We start from the raw sequence: 19326 nt of genomic DNA, 5'->3' as shown, positions 1-19326 counted from the left end.
ATCTTTGAATTTGAAGAAGGAAAAAAAAATCAAGAAAAGGATTATTTGTTAAAATGCTCTTCATATCTTTGAATTTGAAGAAGAAAACAAATCAAGAAAAGGCATTTGTGTGTTTTAATTTATGATATATTTGTAAACTTTAACATCATATATGTTAATCCGTAAAACTGAGTCATATATTCATATATAACATGGTATTTAAAGGTAAGCAAAAAAGAATTTTGGAACATATTTTTCATAGAATGAAATGAAAATACGAATTATGAGACACGAACGACATGAAAAGAGATAAAAGCACTATATAAAATAAATTGAAACCAAACTGTGCATCAAATTAAATATTCAACTGATTAGTTTGAGTTATGAGCACTATATAAAATAAAATTATTTACAAACATAACCATGTATGTACATATTTTGTGACACAAATTCTATTTGTAATGGATACGGGTTGGTAGTATTTTTATTTCACATATACAAACGGGTTATGGGACGAAGAATTTTAATAGATACATCACATTATGGATTTTGTGTTCAAAGATAGTTACGCCTAGCAATGAAATAACCCAAACTAAAACCAAATCCATATCCTATATTACACCGGTAATCAAACTGTTGTAATGTTTTGATTAGTTTAGAAAATAAAAACGTACAATCACTAACTTACAGTTAAGTTATATCTTAATTTTATCTTACTAATATAATTTCTCCGTGTGAGTCCGAATCTTAAAATGTAACTATACACGAACGCAATTGAATTTTAATCATTACTGTTAACTTTATAATATCTATACTATTATAAAGTTTACTAATAACACAATATAATATATTTTTAAAATCTATTAAACAATTTTTATATTTTGCACGTATATGTGAATTCATATCTAATACATTATAGTATAATATATATAACAAAATAACAAAATAATCTATATTAAATTAAAAATATGAAACCCCGCACATATGTGCGGGTCAAAATCTAGTTAAAGTGTAAAAGATGTTGAAAAAAAAAAATGTTACTTGTAAAAGACCAAAACTGTGGGGTCAATCTTCTATGCTGCTCTTCAAGAATTTAACCGAAAAATTAACTTGCTTAACTTGTTAAAATTAACTTCTATGCTGCTCTTCAAGGAGTTAGATATTAAATTTTGGGAGTACAGTATTGCTATTTCTTTAGAGCATCTTTATTGGTGATACCCAATATGGGTGTCTAAAACATTTTTATAGTTAATTTTATTAGAGTCTAATATAAATGTCTAAAAAGTAGGATGTTAGGTGTCTTTATTGTCTTAAGGATGACCAAAAAAAAGATTGGGTGTTTTGAACCTAAATTTATTACTCCTGCAGTTCCTAAATATTCCCTCTGTTCCTTTTTGTTTGATCTTTTAGGAAAACCACAAATATTAAGAAAACATATTAAATGTTGCTTTTAAATGTTTTATTATTTGTGATTTACAATTTTCAATAACTCTAAACCAATGATATTCAATAATTGTATTGAAATTTACAATTTATCAACTATAACTAATAAGTATTGCATTGAAAACCTAAAAAATCAATCTTTTTGAAACAATTTTTTTTCCTACAAAATTAAACAAAAAGGAACAGAGGGAGTAATAGATTTTAGAAAAGAAAAAAAATTGTTTCAAAAAGATAGAGTGTTTAGGTATTCTATGTAATATTTATTAGTTATTATTAATGAATTGTAAATTTCAAGAGAAATAATTGAATATGATTGGTTTTAAATTATAGATGATTGTAAATCATAAAAAGTAATACATTTATAATCATTCTTATTTTTTTTTTAATATGTGTGAAAAGTTTAAAAAATAAATTATTTAGGAATAGAGAGAGTATTTTTTTTTCTTTTAAAGACACTCACCCCTCCATTAATTTACCAATGGAGGTGCTTTTAAGTTGATGTCAGTTTATGCCAATTACCCCAAATTTAGAAAGTTCAATAAACGTGTCCAGATTTTTATATTGGCCTAACTGGAATTTAATCAAAATGTGGAATAAGATGCTCATTAGAAAGAAAGTAAATGTGAGGATAATATGTACTTTCAGGGAATGCTCGAAGCTTTTGAGCTCCATTCACTCGGGAGTTGGGGAGAGCAAGCTAGTCGCGGTGTTTGAGAAATATTCTAAACCGAAAAGGTGTTCGGTCTCTTTACTTCCAAAGTGATCTACCTTCAAGGAAAGCTCAAGCTCAAAGCTTTTGAGCTTCTTTCACTCTAGAAGCTATTTCAATTCATTGTAATCTTATTTTAATAGTTATTTTAACAAATATGAACAGTTATTTCTATTCATTTTAATCTTATTTTAATAATCTCAACTTTTATATAGTGTAAATTTGAAAAATATGTTTGTCCAATAAATTTTTATTTTTTATTTTTTTGCAAAGTCTATTCTCACTCTTAATTCATTCTTTTAAATACCTTTTACCTATGTCCTTGTTCTGATTTTGCACAAATTTGTCATTTGATCACATTAAATGACGAATTCACCTACATCTCCCAAAGGCGGGACCCATACCAGGATAAATTCATCTCCTTTGGAGAAGAGATCCCTTCCAACGTGTCTCGAACACACCTCCACCTGGGATATTTACGATGAGTGTGAAATATTTATGATAAATTACTGCTGAGATCTTATTCCCGTAATGTTTTCCTCTGTTTTCGCTTCTAAGAATTTAAGGTTAGCCTTATTGATATATGATTCTTTTTGTTCTTTTTTTGTCAACTTCTTTTGAATAGAGCTCACATTCTTTTTGTTCTTGTTTAAGAGAAAGAAAGGGAGACTATGGATGTTTTATATCTTAATTTTATTTTTTTAGAATTTATTGATTGATTATTGTCAGCAAAGTGATATTATGATTGTAATCTTCTTTTGTTATCTGTAATTCGTCTGCCAAAATTAATAAATCAGCTGATTGGTTACATTTCCATAGCTTTTGTCTAATGTTGTCTTACAATTACATAAAAGAGAGAGAATAAAATTGATCCTAATGCTGGGAACGAAGGACAGTTTGTAACCAAATACATATAAAAATTGGTAACCGAATAAATATGATTTGCTTCATTTATAGTCTTTTCTTTCGCAAAACTTCCACGAGGGCGATTCGTTTGATATGGAGAGAGTGGAGGAGCTGGTGCTTGAGTCAGAGACTAACCTCGAGACCTTGGCGTTCGCCTATTTCTTCCCTGGAGGGTTGCTCATAGACACTCTTCCATTAACCTAATCTCTTCCTTTTGATTTTAAAACCAGACTTCACGACACGTTTGTTTTTGTACCTCTAACATCGTTTTTTTGTATGAGAAAAAACTTATTAATGTGAGGGGAGTATTTGGGACTCGAGCTTTATAGAGAGGCTTGGATTTTCTTCAATTAGTGATTATTTTTTTTCATCAATAAGTGATTTTCTTCAATTAGTGATTTGGATTTCTTTTGTCGACTATGATTTGGATTTTGGAAAAAAAAAAAATTCTTTTTCAAGTCTTTCCTAACTGATATAGGATTACCATTTGGTAATTTTTGATATTTAAAATTTAAAATACAATTTGTCTTTGCAAAGCGTGAATAAATGAATCGAGCCAGATTGGAAATTTTGACATCTTTATTTATTTTTGGCTATTGATATATAAAAGTAGTCATCACTTTGAGTGTCACTAGACTTAAAAGTCCAAATATTATAAAATAATGGTAGAAATTCAGATTATTAAAATCTTGGTTTGATATCTAAACAAAAACATAACCCTGTTTTTCAACATATTTCATCACTAGATATATTAATGTGATGAGACCCAAAATGTTAAAAAATCAAAAATTCAAAATTATACTCTGTTTTATATTAACTTAGATGAATTGTTTCAGTAAAATCTATTTTTAGATAAACATTTCGTTAAAAGAACATTACATTTGGGATTGTAGCTGTAATTGCTAGTATGTTGTATTTAGCTACTAAATGCATTGGTTGTATCTACAAAATTTAGATGGTCACTATCTAAAAATCAGAATAACTTTTTAACATATTTTGATATTATAGAGTAATTTTGGTACATATCAAGGGATAATTAGCTAACAAATCCAAAGCGATTATAATTTTTACTTTTGTCCATAAAGTCAAGAACTTGAGAAAGTAATATTTTTTGGGTGTAAGATTACGGTAATATCCTTTACGTAATTTTAAAAAGAAAAGTGAAAAAAGAAATAAAATATATATTATTTTAATCATTTCTCGTTCTTGAATATTTTGAAAAGTAATATTCCAAAATTTATTTATTTTCTAATTTATAATTGCATTAAATGCAGTATAAGAGCATCCTCATTGGTGAACCATTCTTTTGAATGTCTCAAGACCAAAATAGTTAATATTTTAATATCAAAAATAGACTGACCATTTAAAATGAGATACATGGAAGAAAATATCTTTAAATAAGTGTTAAAAGGTTTTAGTGTCCATAGAAAGACACACATCTTTTCTTGATTCTTTCAATTATTTACTATTACTATTTGTATTCATTTTATATTTAAAGACTCTCCATAAGCATCCTCAATGAGGATGCTTTATAGTTTATAAATAGGAAAAAACTGCTTTTACGAGTGCTTAGCGTACTGATAAACTCATAAACATAAAGATTTATTTTGGCTCTGATTGGTGATAACAAAAAGAACGATAGGAATATGAATGAAAAAGAACAAAATGAAACAAGAAAGAAAAAGGAAAATGGTCATAAGTAGGAACCAGGAGGAACATAGGAATTGAACAAAATGATTATGGTAAATGGTAACTAAAAAGGTGAATTAATATTTAACATAACAATTACTAAAAAATTATTTATTGAATTTTGTTTATTAATTTCATTTAAAATTAAAGTTCTGTATAAATTTAAAATAAATTATATTATAAATTTCTCTCCAAAACATTTATTTATTTTATAGTAAAATTTTAAATTATTTTGCAAATTTAAAATAAATTTCACTTTAAAACATTTATTTATACTAATTTAAAATAAATTCATAACATTCATTAAATTGAAAGTTTGATAAAAAAAATTATATATCAATATATACTAAAGACATGGAAAATATTATATATAGAAATATAAATATTATCATAAAAGCTATTTTAAATTTATTTAATAAATAAAAACGAATTTTATTTTTTTTGTTACTCTTGGTTCCTCTACAATTTTGGGGTGAAACAATTTTGTTCTATTATTCTTTTTTTTTTAGGAATGATGAGGAAAAATGTAGGACCCACATGTCTGAAATTGGAACAAAAATACCTTGCAAATGCTAAAACAAAATTAGGAACAAAGAGGAACACGATTTTCCTACTCATTTTTTTCCTCAAAAGTGGTTACTAATCGGAAAATATCATCTTTAAACCATTTACTTTTCTCGATTTTAATCAAAAAATATCTAGTGAAGTGAGAGAATTTGCAGAAAAATAGCAGGTAGGAACTTTAGATTTTGAATATTTTATTTCTTTTTTTCTGCCTGTGAGCTCATTGTATGAGATATTTATGAAATATTTGAAGTTAATAAATTATTTTTATTAAACATTTTAAATACAGTTCGGACTTAATTAAAATAATAAAAATAATAACTAGATAATCATATACAGTAGTTTAATTCATGATCTATGACGAGGCACAAATATTTGGTATCATATTTGGCAATTTATATAAACTGAGCATTACTAAATTCTATCAAAGCCATGTAAATGAGAATACGATACAAATGGTTATTTGAATAATAGTGTATAAATAAAATTTAGTTAATCACTAAGTTCTATGAAGACAATATCAATCAGAATAGAACTTGATCATTCATGCATCTAAATGATTGTGTAGTATATTAGTATCAACATTTTAGTCAAGTCAACATGTAATGAAGAAAAAGTTCTAGTGTTGAATTAAGATCACAAATCAATACACAGCAGAAACACAAGCTAGGATCACAAGACATGGTAAAGGATGGGAATGATCTTGTTCAATTGGGCCATGTCAAATTATTCTTGGTGTATGCTGCTACTTCTCCATCTTCAATGTATCTTGAGTCTTGAAAACATCTCATTACTAGAAAAATAATTGAACGGACATATATCATTGATCAGTCTTAGGATTAGACAAAGGCACAAAGCACACACACACACTACACTATTGCTTCACTTTCTATAGTTCTTAACTCCAAAGAACCAAAACGAAGAAAGAGAGGAAACGGAGACAGTACCTTAGCGAAAACCATCGCCGTTAACTCGTTATTGGAACCGGCGTGGTGTGCAGTACCAACACGGTTAAGTCCGAACTCATGCGCTAGAGTCTCCAAACCAAGCCTGCTACTTAGTCCTTCACATCGACCCGCCATGACTTTCAAATCGTAAACAGAACCGAGAACTCTCGCGACCGCTTTAGAAAACCTCTCTGAAGTCACAGGTAAAGCTTCTCCGGTGAAACCCTTGAGTAAATAGGCGATGTCGTAAGATCCATGAAACGTGACCCAAGTAATATTCCTCCTCGTCTTCTTCAGCATCCAAAACATCTCCGAGAAGAAACCCTCGATTCTGATGCCCTCTTCTCTAATCTTCCTTAGATCTAGACCGTTGCGTCTAAGGAACTCAATGGATTTCTCGTTTCTAGCATCGTCAACTCCGAAATCAGAGAAATTGATCTCCCATGTTCCTCCAATTCTTCCATTGATATCGAACAGAGTTAGCCCTAACTGGATCAATTTTGCTCTGTCCACACTAAAACTCATATCCATGTAACGTTCCTCATCTGTCGCATGTTGTGTAGTTTCCCTCAAAGTAGATGGAAACTCTGTGTCTATTGCAATGAAACGGTAGCTTCTTAGACAATCTTCTATTAAACTCATCTCCTTGTTCCTATTTCAATTCCAGATTTCACGACCATTTTGTTCGAGAGCGAGAGAAAATAATGTGAGGGAGTCTTGGGACTGAAACTTCTTTATAGAGTCTGTCACCGCCGCAAAAGTCTTGGATTTGATTTTATTAGTTATTTCGGTTTTGGAAAAGGAAATTTCTTGTTTTCTTGCGAGACTAATATTGTAATTACTGATCATTTAAATTCACCTTTCAGGTATTTAAAATTCACAATATTATAAGAAATCAATGCTACAAATTCAGATTATTCTTTTATTGGTTTACTACCAAAAGTAAACCTATTTTTCAACATATTTCATCACTAGCAATATTAATGTGATGAGACTCTTATTGTTAAAAAGACAAAAATTCATAAATGAACTTTCTTTTTCCATTTTATTAGTTAAGATTAATTGTTTTAGTGAAAAATATATTTTCAGATAAATCTATCAAAAAGAATATACTATATTTGTGATTGTAGCTGTTATTGCTAGTATGTTGAATTTAGTCCGTAAATGAGTTCATGTATCTATAAAATTTAGACTGTCAATTTCCTAAAATCAAAATAACTTTCTAATATATTCATCACAATATTAGTGTGATAAGATTACAAATGTTAAAAAGGCAAAAATTTAAAAATAAACTTTCTTTTCTATTTTATATTAATTAAGATGAATCGTTCTAGTAAAACCTATTTTAAAATAATTATATTGTAAAAGGAATGGTATATTTGCAATTGTAGCTCTACTAATCTAGTTGTTAGTATGTTGAATTTAGCAAGGAAATGTATTGGCTTTATCTATAAACTAGATTTTAACCCGCGGTATACCGCACGGTATACCGCGGGACGATTTTAAAAGTAATATATATTAAAATTTGCAATTTTTAATTTTAAAATATATTTATATTTTACAGTTTATAATTGTTATTAAATAACGCTATACCACGAATCCATGAGATAATTGTTAAAAAACTGAAGTTGTAACCCCTATTAAAACAACAGCATAATAATAATTTAAAATTTTATAAATATTGATTCAAATACATCCACCATATAACCCAATTCCAAAATAAAACCTGTTCTATAATTTATTTACCCGTCCTGTGATTTTTTTTTTAAAGTAGTAATTTTTAAAATTTAAGAATTCTTTTTTATATATAAAAGTTTTGTAAATTGTATATTCTCTAATACATTTATATTTTATAATTTAATTATATATATAGTAATATTATACATACCACATAACATTTTTGGTTTTATATAATCTTTTCTAAATTAGGATGATTTGATATGTTTAATATTAGTGATCTTAAAAAATAATAAATTAAAGATTTAACCCGTATTGAAACAGTGGATTAATTATATTTTACTTTTTTATTAATGTTGATTCAAAAACCCGTCACTCCAAATCCGTCTTGCCAAAAAGCCATTTATTTTATTAATATTAATTTTACTAATGATATGACTCTGAATTATAATTTAAATATTTTAGCTGATAACATAGGAGTACACCATATTTATTTAATAGGGGAATGTACCATATGACCCGAATGCACTTTTACCCAAATCCACCAAACAAATGTTGCAAAAATACTATAGAGATAAAAAACGATAGTCGGTTTTGATAGGTATAAGATTAACAAATATATTAGTCAGCTTAAATTAGTTAAAGAATACAAATCGAAAAGGAATATTACACTTTATTCGAATATAGTATCAAAACTTATATAACACAGAGATTTGATAATTTTTTAATTGTTGAATACTTTTTTTTGTGCTAATTTTTATGTGATTAAGATTTAATTGATTTTGTATATAAAATATTAAATTGTTTTACGAACTTATTTGTTTATAATTTGGTAACAGATAGATATTTGAGTATTCAGTATATTTTGCTTCAGTTTAGGAAATCTTTGATGACCCGTCTTTAGATCCAATAAGCCCTATAATCTAGATATTAACCTGTAGTATACCGCAGGTAGGCTTATATTTTAGTTAAACTAAAAACTTTTATTGTAAAGATGATTTAAAAATATATGATATTATTTTATTTAATTTTAAATGTATAGTAAACTGTGAGTTGTATATGTTTTGTTGATATTATCTATATTGTTTAGTGTTTAAGATTATACACTTGTAGTTTGATTGTTAATTTAAGAGTTTCACCTGTAGTATACCATCTTATATTAATATCGATCTAAACCCGTCAATTCTAGGATTTTCTAGCTTGTATTAAAAATTGAATCACATCATACACATAAAAATTATTATAGTATATAAGATTATAAATTTTCAATATAATATGTATGAAATTAAATATAAATATTTCAAATTATGACCCGTTACTCAGTAGAAAGTTTTCTTAAATCTATTTTTCACCCGGTATAATATTTTTTCATGTATTTAACAGTTTATATTCGTTTTTAAAAATTCTAATTATTGCATATGCGAAAAAACTCTAATTATTTTTTTATAATGATGATATTATTTTTTTGCAAAAATAGAATCATATAAAGATGAGAAGTGAATTATAATAATTAATAAAACATTAATATGATAATTTAGATATCAAATCTAATTTGTTGATTTTAATTGGTTACTTTTTTGGAAATTAATAATGTATTTTATTTTTCTAATTAAATCAAATTAATTAAAATTTAGATATCAAATCTTATATGTTGATTTTGATTGGTTATTATTTTTGAAAATTAATAATGTATTTCGTTTTTAAATTAAATTTAATTAATTAAATTAGTATTTGACTTTTTAATCCTTAAAGAGATAAATTAATTTACTCTTTAAAATTTTATTCCTAATGGCATACCTATGTAATTACTTACAAAAATTAAGGTTATATTTAAAATGTACTTCCCAAATAATATAGTAGGATTTACACCATCAGTAACCTAAAATAGGACTAACTTTTTTAACATATTTTTATATCATAGAGTAATTTTGGTATACATCAACTGCAAATATTAAGCTTTTTTGCCACCTAGATATTTTCTAGTTCAATTGATTTATGACAATTTTGAATTTTGGGAAACGAGAAATTGGTAAAAGACCACAGATAGAAATGTCAATATTTTTTTGGATTATCTGTTATATTTGAAAACACTAAAAAGTATAATTTGTTTATCTAGTTGATGACTTATATTGGAATTGGATGGAAACTTTAACAAAGTTAACATCCACATATTTTATTTATTTACTCCTAATCGACCTCTTCCATATTTATTTACTCCTAAAGTCGAAGCTTAAGTTTATGTAATTGAAAGGGATTAAAAGTATATCTCTAGGTAAGGTCCTCCCTTTCGTCTCTTATCTTTTGTAGATATAGATGTGATTTCTTCGATTTGAAATCAAAATTAATTGTATCTAGAGCTAGATTGATTTAGGCATCTCTTAATACGGAGTTATCCTTCGGATTGTGAAACCAATGGATCAAGTTTGGTGATACAGATAAGAATAAACTTATAGATTCTTTACATCCTCAAACGATGCAATGATTAGAGACAATAAGGTTTTCCTAACTAAAAAGCTTCGCTTTATAGGAATGTATCTCATACAAATATAAGAGTTCATTATCATCTTGAGTACATAATTCATATAGTTTTTACGTCCTTACCAAAACATCCAATAACCAATTCGTGTTGTGTCATTCTTAAAAAAAAAAAACTGAAAAGAGAGTTGTCCCTGGTAACGGTCCAAATCAATTCAACTTTGCTTCGTACATGCTTGTTATATTGAGCTGTGACCATCGCGTAGTAGACGGTAATTCAGTTCAATCATGTCATTGGTTCTTTCATCATCATTGTATAAATTTAATCTTCTTCTTCTTAGTGCAGGTGCCATTGGAGCTGAATGGTTGAAGGCATTTAAGGGACACATCGAGAACCCTGAATCAATGTTACTCTAAAAGAGAATCGGCCACACAATGGGAAAACACATCAAAAGCTCGTAAGAGTCTCTGATCTTGCATTTTTCTATGACACAAACATGATCTATATTAACAATAACATAGTGTTAATAAACTGTTTTTACATGTTCATCAGCGAAGACTAAGTTAAGCGTTTCACCAGTGGTGTTGCACATGGCAACATGTTTTGTAAGGTCTGATGTCCCTCGAATAAGCCTATAAGCTGCCATTGTTACTGGTAAGGTTTCTTATCTTTTGCTATATATCGAATGGTACTGAGAAAAGTGGAAAATGAGCAACTATTTATAGAGTGTGGTTTAGGGTTCAGAGAATATTTAAAATCTTGATGAGTAAGAATTTGGTATCTTTGGATATTTTCAAATTAGGGAAAACAGAGAATCTGCTAGATTGATGCTTAAACAAATAAGAATAAAATAATTTAGTTACGAAACAATTTCTTTATCTAATAGATGAAATGAATATCGATTTAGATTTTTGAAAACAAATGCTAAATGCAATCAAATCAATAGCATTATAATAGGAAACATTTGACTTTGTGAATATCTATTTGTTATAACTACATATACGCTATATATATTGTAACAATCAGGGAGTAAATGACGTTTGAATTTAATGTAGGTACCTATTATTAAGGAGAGATCGGATTCAAACAAATTCGAGTCAAAAATTTAAATATGGAAGGATCCGATTGACAGATATCCGGGTCAAAAAATTTAAAAAAATCCGACCCGATTGGATTCCTTAAAATGTATTTCAAAAATGTTAAGTATATGGGCCCAATATTTTAACCCAAGCCCTATGCCTTAAGATCAAGATAACAGACATAAAAATGCAATCCTTTTTGTTGACGAGAATAACTTTTCAAATATTTGTAAATGAGTTTGAGAATGGAGAAACAACCCACAAACTTTAACCCGTGAGATGACATCTTTTATATTTACTGTTGAATTGGTTCAAAACCAACATAGTAATATAGCTAAACTACAAAAAGAGTTTATTGGATAACTTTAGAAAGACATGTACACTATAGAAGTAACACCTCTACACAAGTTATATAAAGCAAAATCTTTTATTCCTCTTTTATCATGGATGTGTCCTTGGAGAAAGTCTTTACTCTATGATCCTTACAACGACATCAACCTCTTCCCAAAAATGTCTCTCCGAAACTCATCATCAATACAAACTTAACACAACGTGTATGAAACATTATTTTCTGTTCTTTGTTTCAATTTAAAACTAAGCACATCATCTTCTTATAGCAAATAAACCAACGACTCTTTCCTTTTCTAATAAAGAATAACACAAATCACAATACCAATGCTATATTAGACAATAAACCATTAAGTAGGGATACATTTCTTACAAAAAATATAATTCTCTAATCACACAAAGTAACTGGAAAAAAACCGTTTATAATTTTTTTTAAATGAAACCAAAATAATTTGTATTCTACAAAATAAATGAAAACTTATAAAGAATCTATATAGAAGTAGAATTTCCATTAATAAAATAGTTTTGTTCATCTAGGTGTGCTACCAACAAGCGCCTAGCACGTTATACAACATTGGACTAAAAAGATGAGAACAAACATTGTGTGAGATCACAAGAAGGATGTATTAAGTCTGGTTAGATCATACGCGATGAGAATGGTGTGTTTAAGCCCAAGCATCTGTGGTCCAGTGGTAGGGGAAACTTTGGGGAAAGGTGAAACTCTCAGACTTGAGTTCGATCCTCTCTGGAAACAAAAAATTACATTTGTTTGGAAAGTCTGTCAGTTGGGTCTTGACCTAATTGGTTTATCTGGTAGTCAGAAATGTAGGTGGTTTGACTATCCCCTAGCATTAGTCTGAAAGCATTCAAACTCGGAACAGACAGTGTGGTGATCCTTCTGAAAGAAGTCCACTCTAAAGTATTTCAGTGCATTTCTACCGGGACTGACCGGATCAGCCGATAGAGTTTTAAAAAAAAAAAAATGGTGTGGTTAAAGGAATGGGTCAAAACTAAATGAGTAAAAGTTTTGTCACTCTTAGAAGGGGATTTTCAAGCTCTTATATTTACTATGCAATGTAAGTCAATTCGAGGTCTAAGAAAACTCATATTTGAGGGATTGCAAACTAATAAACGATGAAGTTAAAAAAACAACAATAAATAAGCCTATAGATAACAAACAATATAAAAAGATAACTCGAATATTTGGGACCACCACATATGTTCCTCTCAATCATAACCACTGTCACCGTTCATAACATTCTAACCAAAAGCTAGCCCAAGGCTAAAGGGAATTATCCAAGCTGCTGTTAAACAAGTATTCACAACGTTTCATGTTTCCGACCAACGATCCTTTCATGTTCCCTTCTGGATCCAACAGAAACCTAACCGGCAAATCACTGCCTGTCACCCTCAACAATCCCTTTTTTTTAAGACTAGTGCCCGCTTGGACGCGGGCAATGATCTTGACCCCGGTGTCCCAAACCACATGGCCATCTTTTATGCTGTCTAGCTTCCGCGTGGTGAAGCCGACTGTTGAAATTGGTGTGTGATTAACTAATTGCTCACAAGAGTAGGGTGTGGTTGACTCAGCCTGTCAGCCATAACCCTACCTCCTTGTAAGAGTTGGCCGTTAACTGTGAAGAGAGATAACTGACAAAATGTGAAAGGACTATCAGCAACCAATGAGACGTTCCAGTTCGTATTGTTGGAGACGGAGACAGAGTCGACGAATAGGTCTAAGTAACATCTGCTAATGTTGATTAGCCCTATCAACAGATACAACCAAAAACCAAAAGTATAGAGCAGTATTACGTACATTCTACAATAATTTCGAATAGGATGGTCTATCTCGCCATCTCCGTCTTCATCTTCAGTCGTCGTTGAATTTGGATCACGAGATGATGTTATTTGAGACCAAGTCGTTAAATTAGGATCACGAGGTTCAATTTGAGACCACGACATTTTGGAATTATGGAAGGCTTAGTACATATTATGCTAAAGTATTATAATCAGCTTATTCTAAGAGAACAGTTCAGGAGACAACAATAGAAAACATGATATTTTTTCTTTAACTAAATATTTATAGGTGTTATCACTATAAGTTTTGTTCTTCCTAACAATAACAATAACTTATCTATAAATAACTTGATGTTTTAAGACAAGTGAAGCTGGTTTTGTGGCGCGAAAAGAAATCAATCTGTTGAATTTTCGGTTGTAGATCCGCAAAAAGTTGAGAGTTTTGTATCCTACTTTGAAGAAATAGATATCTTAATAAGTTTTGTATGTAATGTAACAATTTCTATCAAAAAATATTTTACTTTTACTTGTACCCTCATGAGTTGAATCTTGTTCATCCATATTTAAACATATTTAATCTGAGGATTGTGAGTTAGTAGTCAGTGTAAATCTAACAAATGATTCTGATAACAATGGTTTGGGATGTATTTATTTGAAAATGTAGTAGTTAATAATAATAACATGAAAAATCTAAGAACAATCAAGGAAAAGGCTCTTTCAAATTTAGAAAAGATGAGTGACATTCAATTTTCTTGTCACCGAGCATCACTCCCGACTTCATATCCGATGAGAACACTAGGGTAAAATTTCTACACTGAACATTGAAATGTCCTGGTTTGTTGTTCGCGGCAATTTGTTTATGCTTCATGAGAAGTGTAATATTAAGATTGTAGACACCTGAAATAACGTTGCTTCCATTGGCTGGTCCAATATCCTCAGTCTCAGCCGCGAAAACCACGGAAAAATCCGTGAAGCCATTGGAACGTTGGTAGTGAGAGACGTTTACAATGGCACTTTTTAGGGGACTAAGATTGGCTGACACGTATTCGCGTTCATAAGAGATAGAACACATAAAGCTAGGTTTCTTCACAATGAAATATACGATCCACACCGATTCAGAAGAGGAGGCGGAGACGGATATAGATTGGATTGAGAAGTTGGCCTTACAAGAAAACAAATTGTCGATGGAAAATAAGATAGCGTACACGGCTAGGAGGGTGAACAGGGCAGCCCAACCTGGTTCCACAAAGCAGTTCTCAGCATCGGGAATGTTAACATCATTTGGGTCTTCAATCTCTAATGTTTGGTAATCCATTTTGCTCTTGTTACACAAGTTGTTGAGCGACTTTTGTGTGTTTTTCAACTAATTGTAAAGGAAAGGGAGAAGGAATGATAGTACATGAAATACCTCCTTTATTATAAATTAACCTAAGGAATAAATGTGACAAAAGAAAAACATGACTAACTATATTTAGAATGCAAAGGAACATGCAAAACCAATTCAAGCTTTTCTTTAACCCAAACTAATAACCCAATCTACTTTGTTTAACTATTTATATGTTTTGGTAAACCCCACATTTACTAAATTAAGTCTTGTGTGGTTTTCCACATCGGACCAAAGAGTTTGTCTAACATTATAAAGTACGAGAAATAAAATGCAAGGAAAAAGAAATTATTATGGAGCAAGCGAAATTGTCCAACATGTTACTTAAGCTATTAATTATGTAAATAAGAGTAAACAAGGTTGCACTCTGCCCCATTGACATTTAACTTTGGGGATGTGTTTAATGGATTTATTAGACACAAGAAAAAAGTTTTTTGCAATTAAAGTTTTGAATCAACCAATTGGTCAACCAATGGGACAAGGAGTCTTCAACAAGTTTTCAACTATTAAGAAAGTCATTTTCTTAAAAAATAAAAATTAAACATTCTGTAGTTGGCCAATGATAAACATAATGTTAATTGCTTTATCAACTAATTCAGACAAAATTAACGGCAATGCCTTCCAGAAACGTGGCATCGTAGCCAAAGAAAATTTTCCGTCTAAATTTATTATTTATTATAAATTATGAGAACTGTTATATAGACGATTCCCTTACGGACAATTCCTTTCGACCCTTATTAGATCCACGACAGACGACATCTTCTTCTCCTTCTCCATGCGCTTAATAGACACCTTCAATATCTTCTCTGCGTAGAATCTTGGCGAACAACTATAATTGTTCTTCGTTGTAGATCTCTTGCATATTTGCTTCCATTAATTTGCAAATCTGCTAATAAATCGCAATAGCTGGAACTCGAACCCCAAATCTCTTAGTGTAAAAGTATTAACAGAAGTTTGAAAAATAATTTTTGTAATATAAATTGTATAATTTCTCAAAATAATTTTGGCTGGAAGCCCCTTGGCCCCTTGCTTTACAAAAATTATTTTGTTATATATGGTTTTTCTAAGGATTCCCTGTATTTAACCAAATTTGAATTTCAATTGACAATATTATATAGAGCCAATGTAATTATCAACCTTTACATGAAATAGATGAATTGTTTTTAGTTAGATAAACTTTCCTTTTTGGTTGTAATTCTCTGTTGCTAGCTAAGACAAAATCAAATACAACGTCACTAAAGTTACAATAACACGTGGCAAGTAGAGAGTTTGTTGGGGCGAATATGAATCATTTTCATTTTTCCTTTAAGCATCTGCAAAATTAAGCTTTGTTAAAGTCTTTTTCGAACCAAAAAAAAAAAAAAAAAAACTTTGTTAAAGTTCAATGATAAAGAAAGCACTTTTGTTTTTGTTATCCAGAACGAAATTAGCTTTTGCCGATGTATATTTTATTCAATTTATTTAAAATGAAATTTAGATCTCATCAAGAAACTTTCTAAAGTATAAAAAAATACATAAATGGCATGCGCATTGCACCTGAAAATGTGCAAATGTCACATACATGACCACGATTTTCACCTCTCACGTGTATTAAGTCATCAATAAGCATACATATCACTTTGACAAAAAAAGTATAAATCTCACGAATCCATTTACTTACTTTATTATAAACCAATTAAACTAACTAATAGTATACCAAAGTGATAAAAAGAAATGTTCCACGAATTTCAAGTTTCAATACAGTAATAACTTTTACAAGTCTCTCTTCACTCGTTTGTTTTTCCAATATGTTGAAGTTTATAAACTAAATAAAATAAATAAAAAGATTTAATCAATTTTGTAAATGAGGATCTAGAAAACAGATTTACTTGGGAAGTTCGCATTCATCTGAAAAAGAGAAGACAAAAGTCGTTTAAGTTAGAAATTTAGTTGACCCAAAACTGCTTACTTAGTACCAAGCAAATATATATGATCTTGTCATGTCCCCAAGAAACATGATCCAAAATTTATGCAAATGTCACCTATTCAAAAATCAAGTTTTGTTTCCAAAATTCAAGAAATATTCACAAATAATGCAAAAAATGATTAATCAATTTATTGGTGACTCCCAGTAATTACGATCATTAGCCAGTAAACAAAAAAATAGTTTTCAAAACGCAATTGGTTTCTTAACACTTGAACAACAAATCTTGATTAAATTATGTTTTTATTTATTTTTTATATATCTTGGTATTTATTTTAAAGAATGGAAAAGAGGGACCTAGTAATTATTATGTTAAACTTAAATCTCATAAGAAAAAAAAGACAAACAATATATTATTATTATGAATAATAACATTTCGAAGAATTTACTTAACTAACACTAAAAGCACAACAAAAGTACTCTAGTCTCTCTAAAGAATAATGATGATCCCTTTGTTTAAACATCAACGGCACATCGTTGGACAAGCTGGTACTTCACGGCTGGACCATCACCAGAAAAATGTCCGGCTAAGGTAATGTAAGCTGGACAATTGACGTGGAGGCGGTACCTACCGGAGACCCACGTTCCCACTTTCCATCTAACCCAACCATCGATCTTGATATTCAGAAGCACCATCCCCGCCGTTAGATCTTGGCTTAACGCCGGAGAAAAATATGGTGCCACCGGTACAGTTGTTCCATACAGAAACGGCGACCATATTGTCACATCAAGGTGGCCTTGGTAAGTCGCCGGCAATAACGTCGCCAACGTCACCTTATAACAAAAAAAAAAAAACGATTAACAAGAAAAAAAAAAGAGGAACAAATTTTAGTTAATTAATAATTCACATCCCAAAGATTATTAAAATATAACTAATTCAAACCTCACATGCAAAATCATATTGTTTAAGACTACGTTGAGAACGGCCTATTAACAAGATTCGTCGTCGGTCCATTAGTATATATATTTTGTAAACATGAATCTTTATCATATATAATCAGTTTGTTGAAATAGAATTATATATATGTGTGATGTCTCAAATTATGAAAGGTTTTGTGCAAAAAAAACCTGGAATTCATCCAGTTTTACAATTTTACCCTCGATCTCTAACATATGCAGATTAATCTTATGAAATTTAAAATAATACACATTATAATCTTTTTTACTTTTTTTTTTATACCACTAATTTTGTAAAATATTGATATTATAATATATTAAATCGAAGCTCTTACAATGAAGAGTTCAACTCTACTTTCAAAATTTTAAAATTTTAATTTATACGATCGTAAAAACGTTTATAATATATGTATAAAAGTTATATTGTGTATTATTTTAGATTTCATAAGATTAATCTACATATGTTGGAAGTAAAGGGTAAAGTTGTAAAAATAGATGAGATAGAGGTTTTTTTTTGGAGAAAACCAATTATGAAACATAACTAAACAGTTTTCGTTTGAGAATCGGTCGCATATAATACTAAGATTCGTCGGTCCATTCTTTATAAACACTTTTTTCTTGTAAGAATTGCATTAAAGAAATCCTCAAAATGAGTTTAAAAACGTGAAACGCTAATTCTACAATACCTGTTGGTTGCGGTAAGATGCGTAGATGTCAAGGCGGTCATAGAAGATTCCGATCTTGTCATTAGGATTTCGTGAAGAAAGAGTGACCTGAAGATTAGAAGTGAGATAATTAGGCTGAGAAACGTTGAACGCGTAAATGGTTGCGTCTTGAAGAACAAAACGTGGTCCGTGTGGGTGAAGTATCGCCCACACCAAGAAAACCACGAAAAGAACAGCTGCGAGAAACCCAAGCACCAATGCTCCTATACGTTTCCTCATCTTCTCATCTTCGTCGTGGTGATGTTCACATTCCTTCTCAGTCATCTTGGCTGTTGCGTTTAGCGTTTGGTGGTGGAAAGAGATTAGTGCGTTGCGTTGAGAGAGCAAAGAAGTTGATGTTTTCTTATATAACAAAGACAGAGAGGTACTCTCTTCTTTTTATTGTCACATCAAGAGACAGTGAGTTACTATGGAGTTACATATATAGAGTCATCATACAACAAACGGAGCCTTTGCTATGATAAGTTAATGTATATTAAAAAAAACAATTATCATTGCAATTTGCAAATGCGAAAACGTAAGTTTATATTTTCTTTTTTTGTCAACGTATTATTAATTCATGAAAACCAATATTCGTGAACTTTAGCTTGTTCACTTTTTAACTTTATCTTTAGTGAAAAACTAAGGAATATATTTATATTCCTATCAAAAAATTTGCAATGTTTTAACCATTCTAAAGAGTTTATTACATAAACATAGTTTGTAAAAAGCTTCTCTACTCACTGTAAAGGACTTTGGAGGTG

At 29.7% G+C, this 19326-nt stretch overlaps 4 protein-coding genes, 1 non-coding gene and 1 pseudogene across 6 annotated transcripts; 2 read left to right on the top strand and 4 right to left on the bottom strand.

Annotated features, from left to right (window-relative positions):
* Positions 1-2498: 2498 nt before the first annotated feature.
* Positions 2499-4079, top strand: AT3G44245 (annotated as a pseudogene). Its single transcript has one exon.
* A 2080-nt stretch (positions 4080-6159) lies between these two features.
* Positions 6160-6879, bottom strand: AT3G44240 (Polynucleotidyl transferase, ribonuclease H-like superfamily protein; the record flags this gene model as incomplete). The annotated part of the gene is made up of 1 exon (NM_114292.1): positions 6160-6879. One exon carries the CDS (start codon positions 6877-6879, stop codon positions 6160-6162), a length of 720 nt encoding a protein of 239 aa, NP_190010.1.
* Positions 6880-10669: 3790 nt separating this feature from the next.
* AT3G00710 lies at positions 10670-11739 on the top strand. Its single transcript, NR_143849.1, has 3 exons — positions 10670-10847; positions 10943-11044; positions 11446-11739. It is a non-coding gene; the product is annotated as an uncharacterized misc_RNA (transcript).
* Positions 11740-13099: 1360 nt separating this feature from the next.
* AT3G44235 (uncharacterized protein) lies at positions 13100-13779 on the bottom strand (the record flags this gene model as incomplete). Its single annotated transcript, NM_148836.1, has 2 exons — positions 13100-13347; positions 13428-13779. The coding sequence occupies 2 exons, from the start codon at positions 13777-13779 to the stop codon at positions 13100-13102; spliced, it is 600 nt and encodes a 199-aa protein (NP_683678.1).
* Positions 13780-14314: 535 nt separating this feature from the next.
* AT3G44230 (uncharacterized protein) lies at positions 14315-14929 on the bottom strand (the record flags this gene model as incomplete). Its single annotated transcript, NM_114291.1, has 1 exon — positions 14315-14929. One exon carries the CDS (start codon positions 14927-14929, stop codon positions 14315-14317), a length of 615 nt encoding a protein of 204 aa, NP_190009.1.
* Positions 14930-17223: 2294 nt separating this feature from the next.
* AT3G44220 (Late embryogenesis abundant (LEA) hydroxyproline-rich glycoprotein family) lies at positions 17224-19124 on the bottom strand. Its single transcript, NM_114290.3, has 2 exons — positions 18545-19124; positions 17224-17735 (listed from the first exon to the last, which is right to left on the bottom strand). Exons 1-2 carry the CDS (start codon positions 18845-18847, stop codon positions 17418-17420), a joined length of 621 nt encoding a protein of 206 aa, NP_190008.1. The 5' UTR covers positions 18848-19124; the 3' UTR covers positions 17224-17417.
* Between the last annotated feature and the right edge of the window lie 202 nt (positions 19125-19326).

Source organism: Arabidopsis thaliana, chromosome 3, assembly GCF_000001735.4.
Source record: "Arabidopsis thaliana chromosome 3, partial sequence".
Lineage (NCBI taxonomy): Eukaryota > Viridiplantae > Streptophyta > Magnoliopsida > Brassicales > Brassicaceae > Arabidopsis > Arabidopsis thaliana.
This window is presented reverse-complemented; position numbering and strand designations above follow the sequence as displayed.

Excerpts from the sequence above, each read along its gene's own strand:
- AT3G44220 (NM_114290.3), bottom strand. The coding sequence starts at position 18,847 with ATGACTGAGAAGGAATGTGAACATCACCACGACGAAGATGAGAAGATG. Across the intron at positions 17,736-18,544 it reads CATCTTACCGCAACCAACAG|GTGACGTTGGCGACGTTATT; the intron begins GTATTGTAGAAT and ends TTTTGTTATAAG.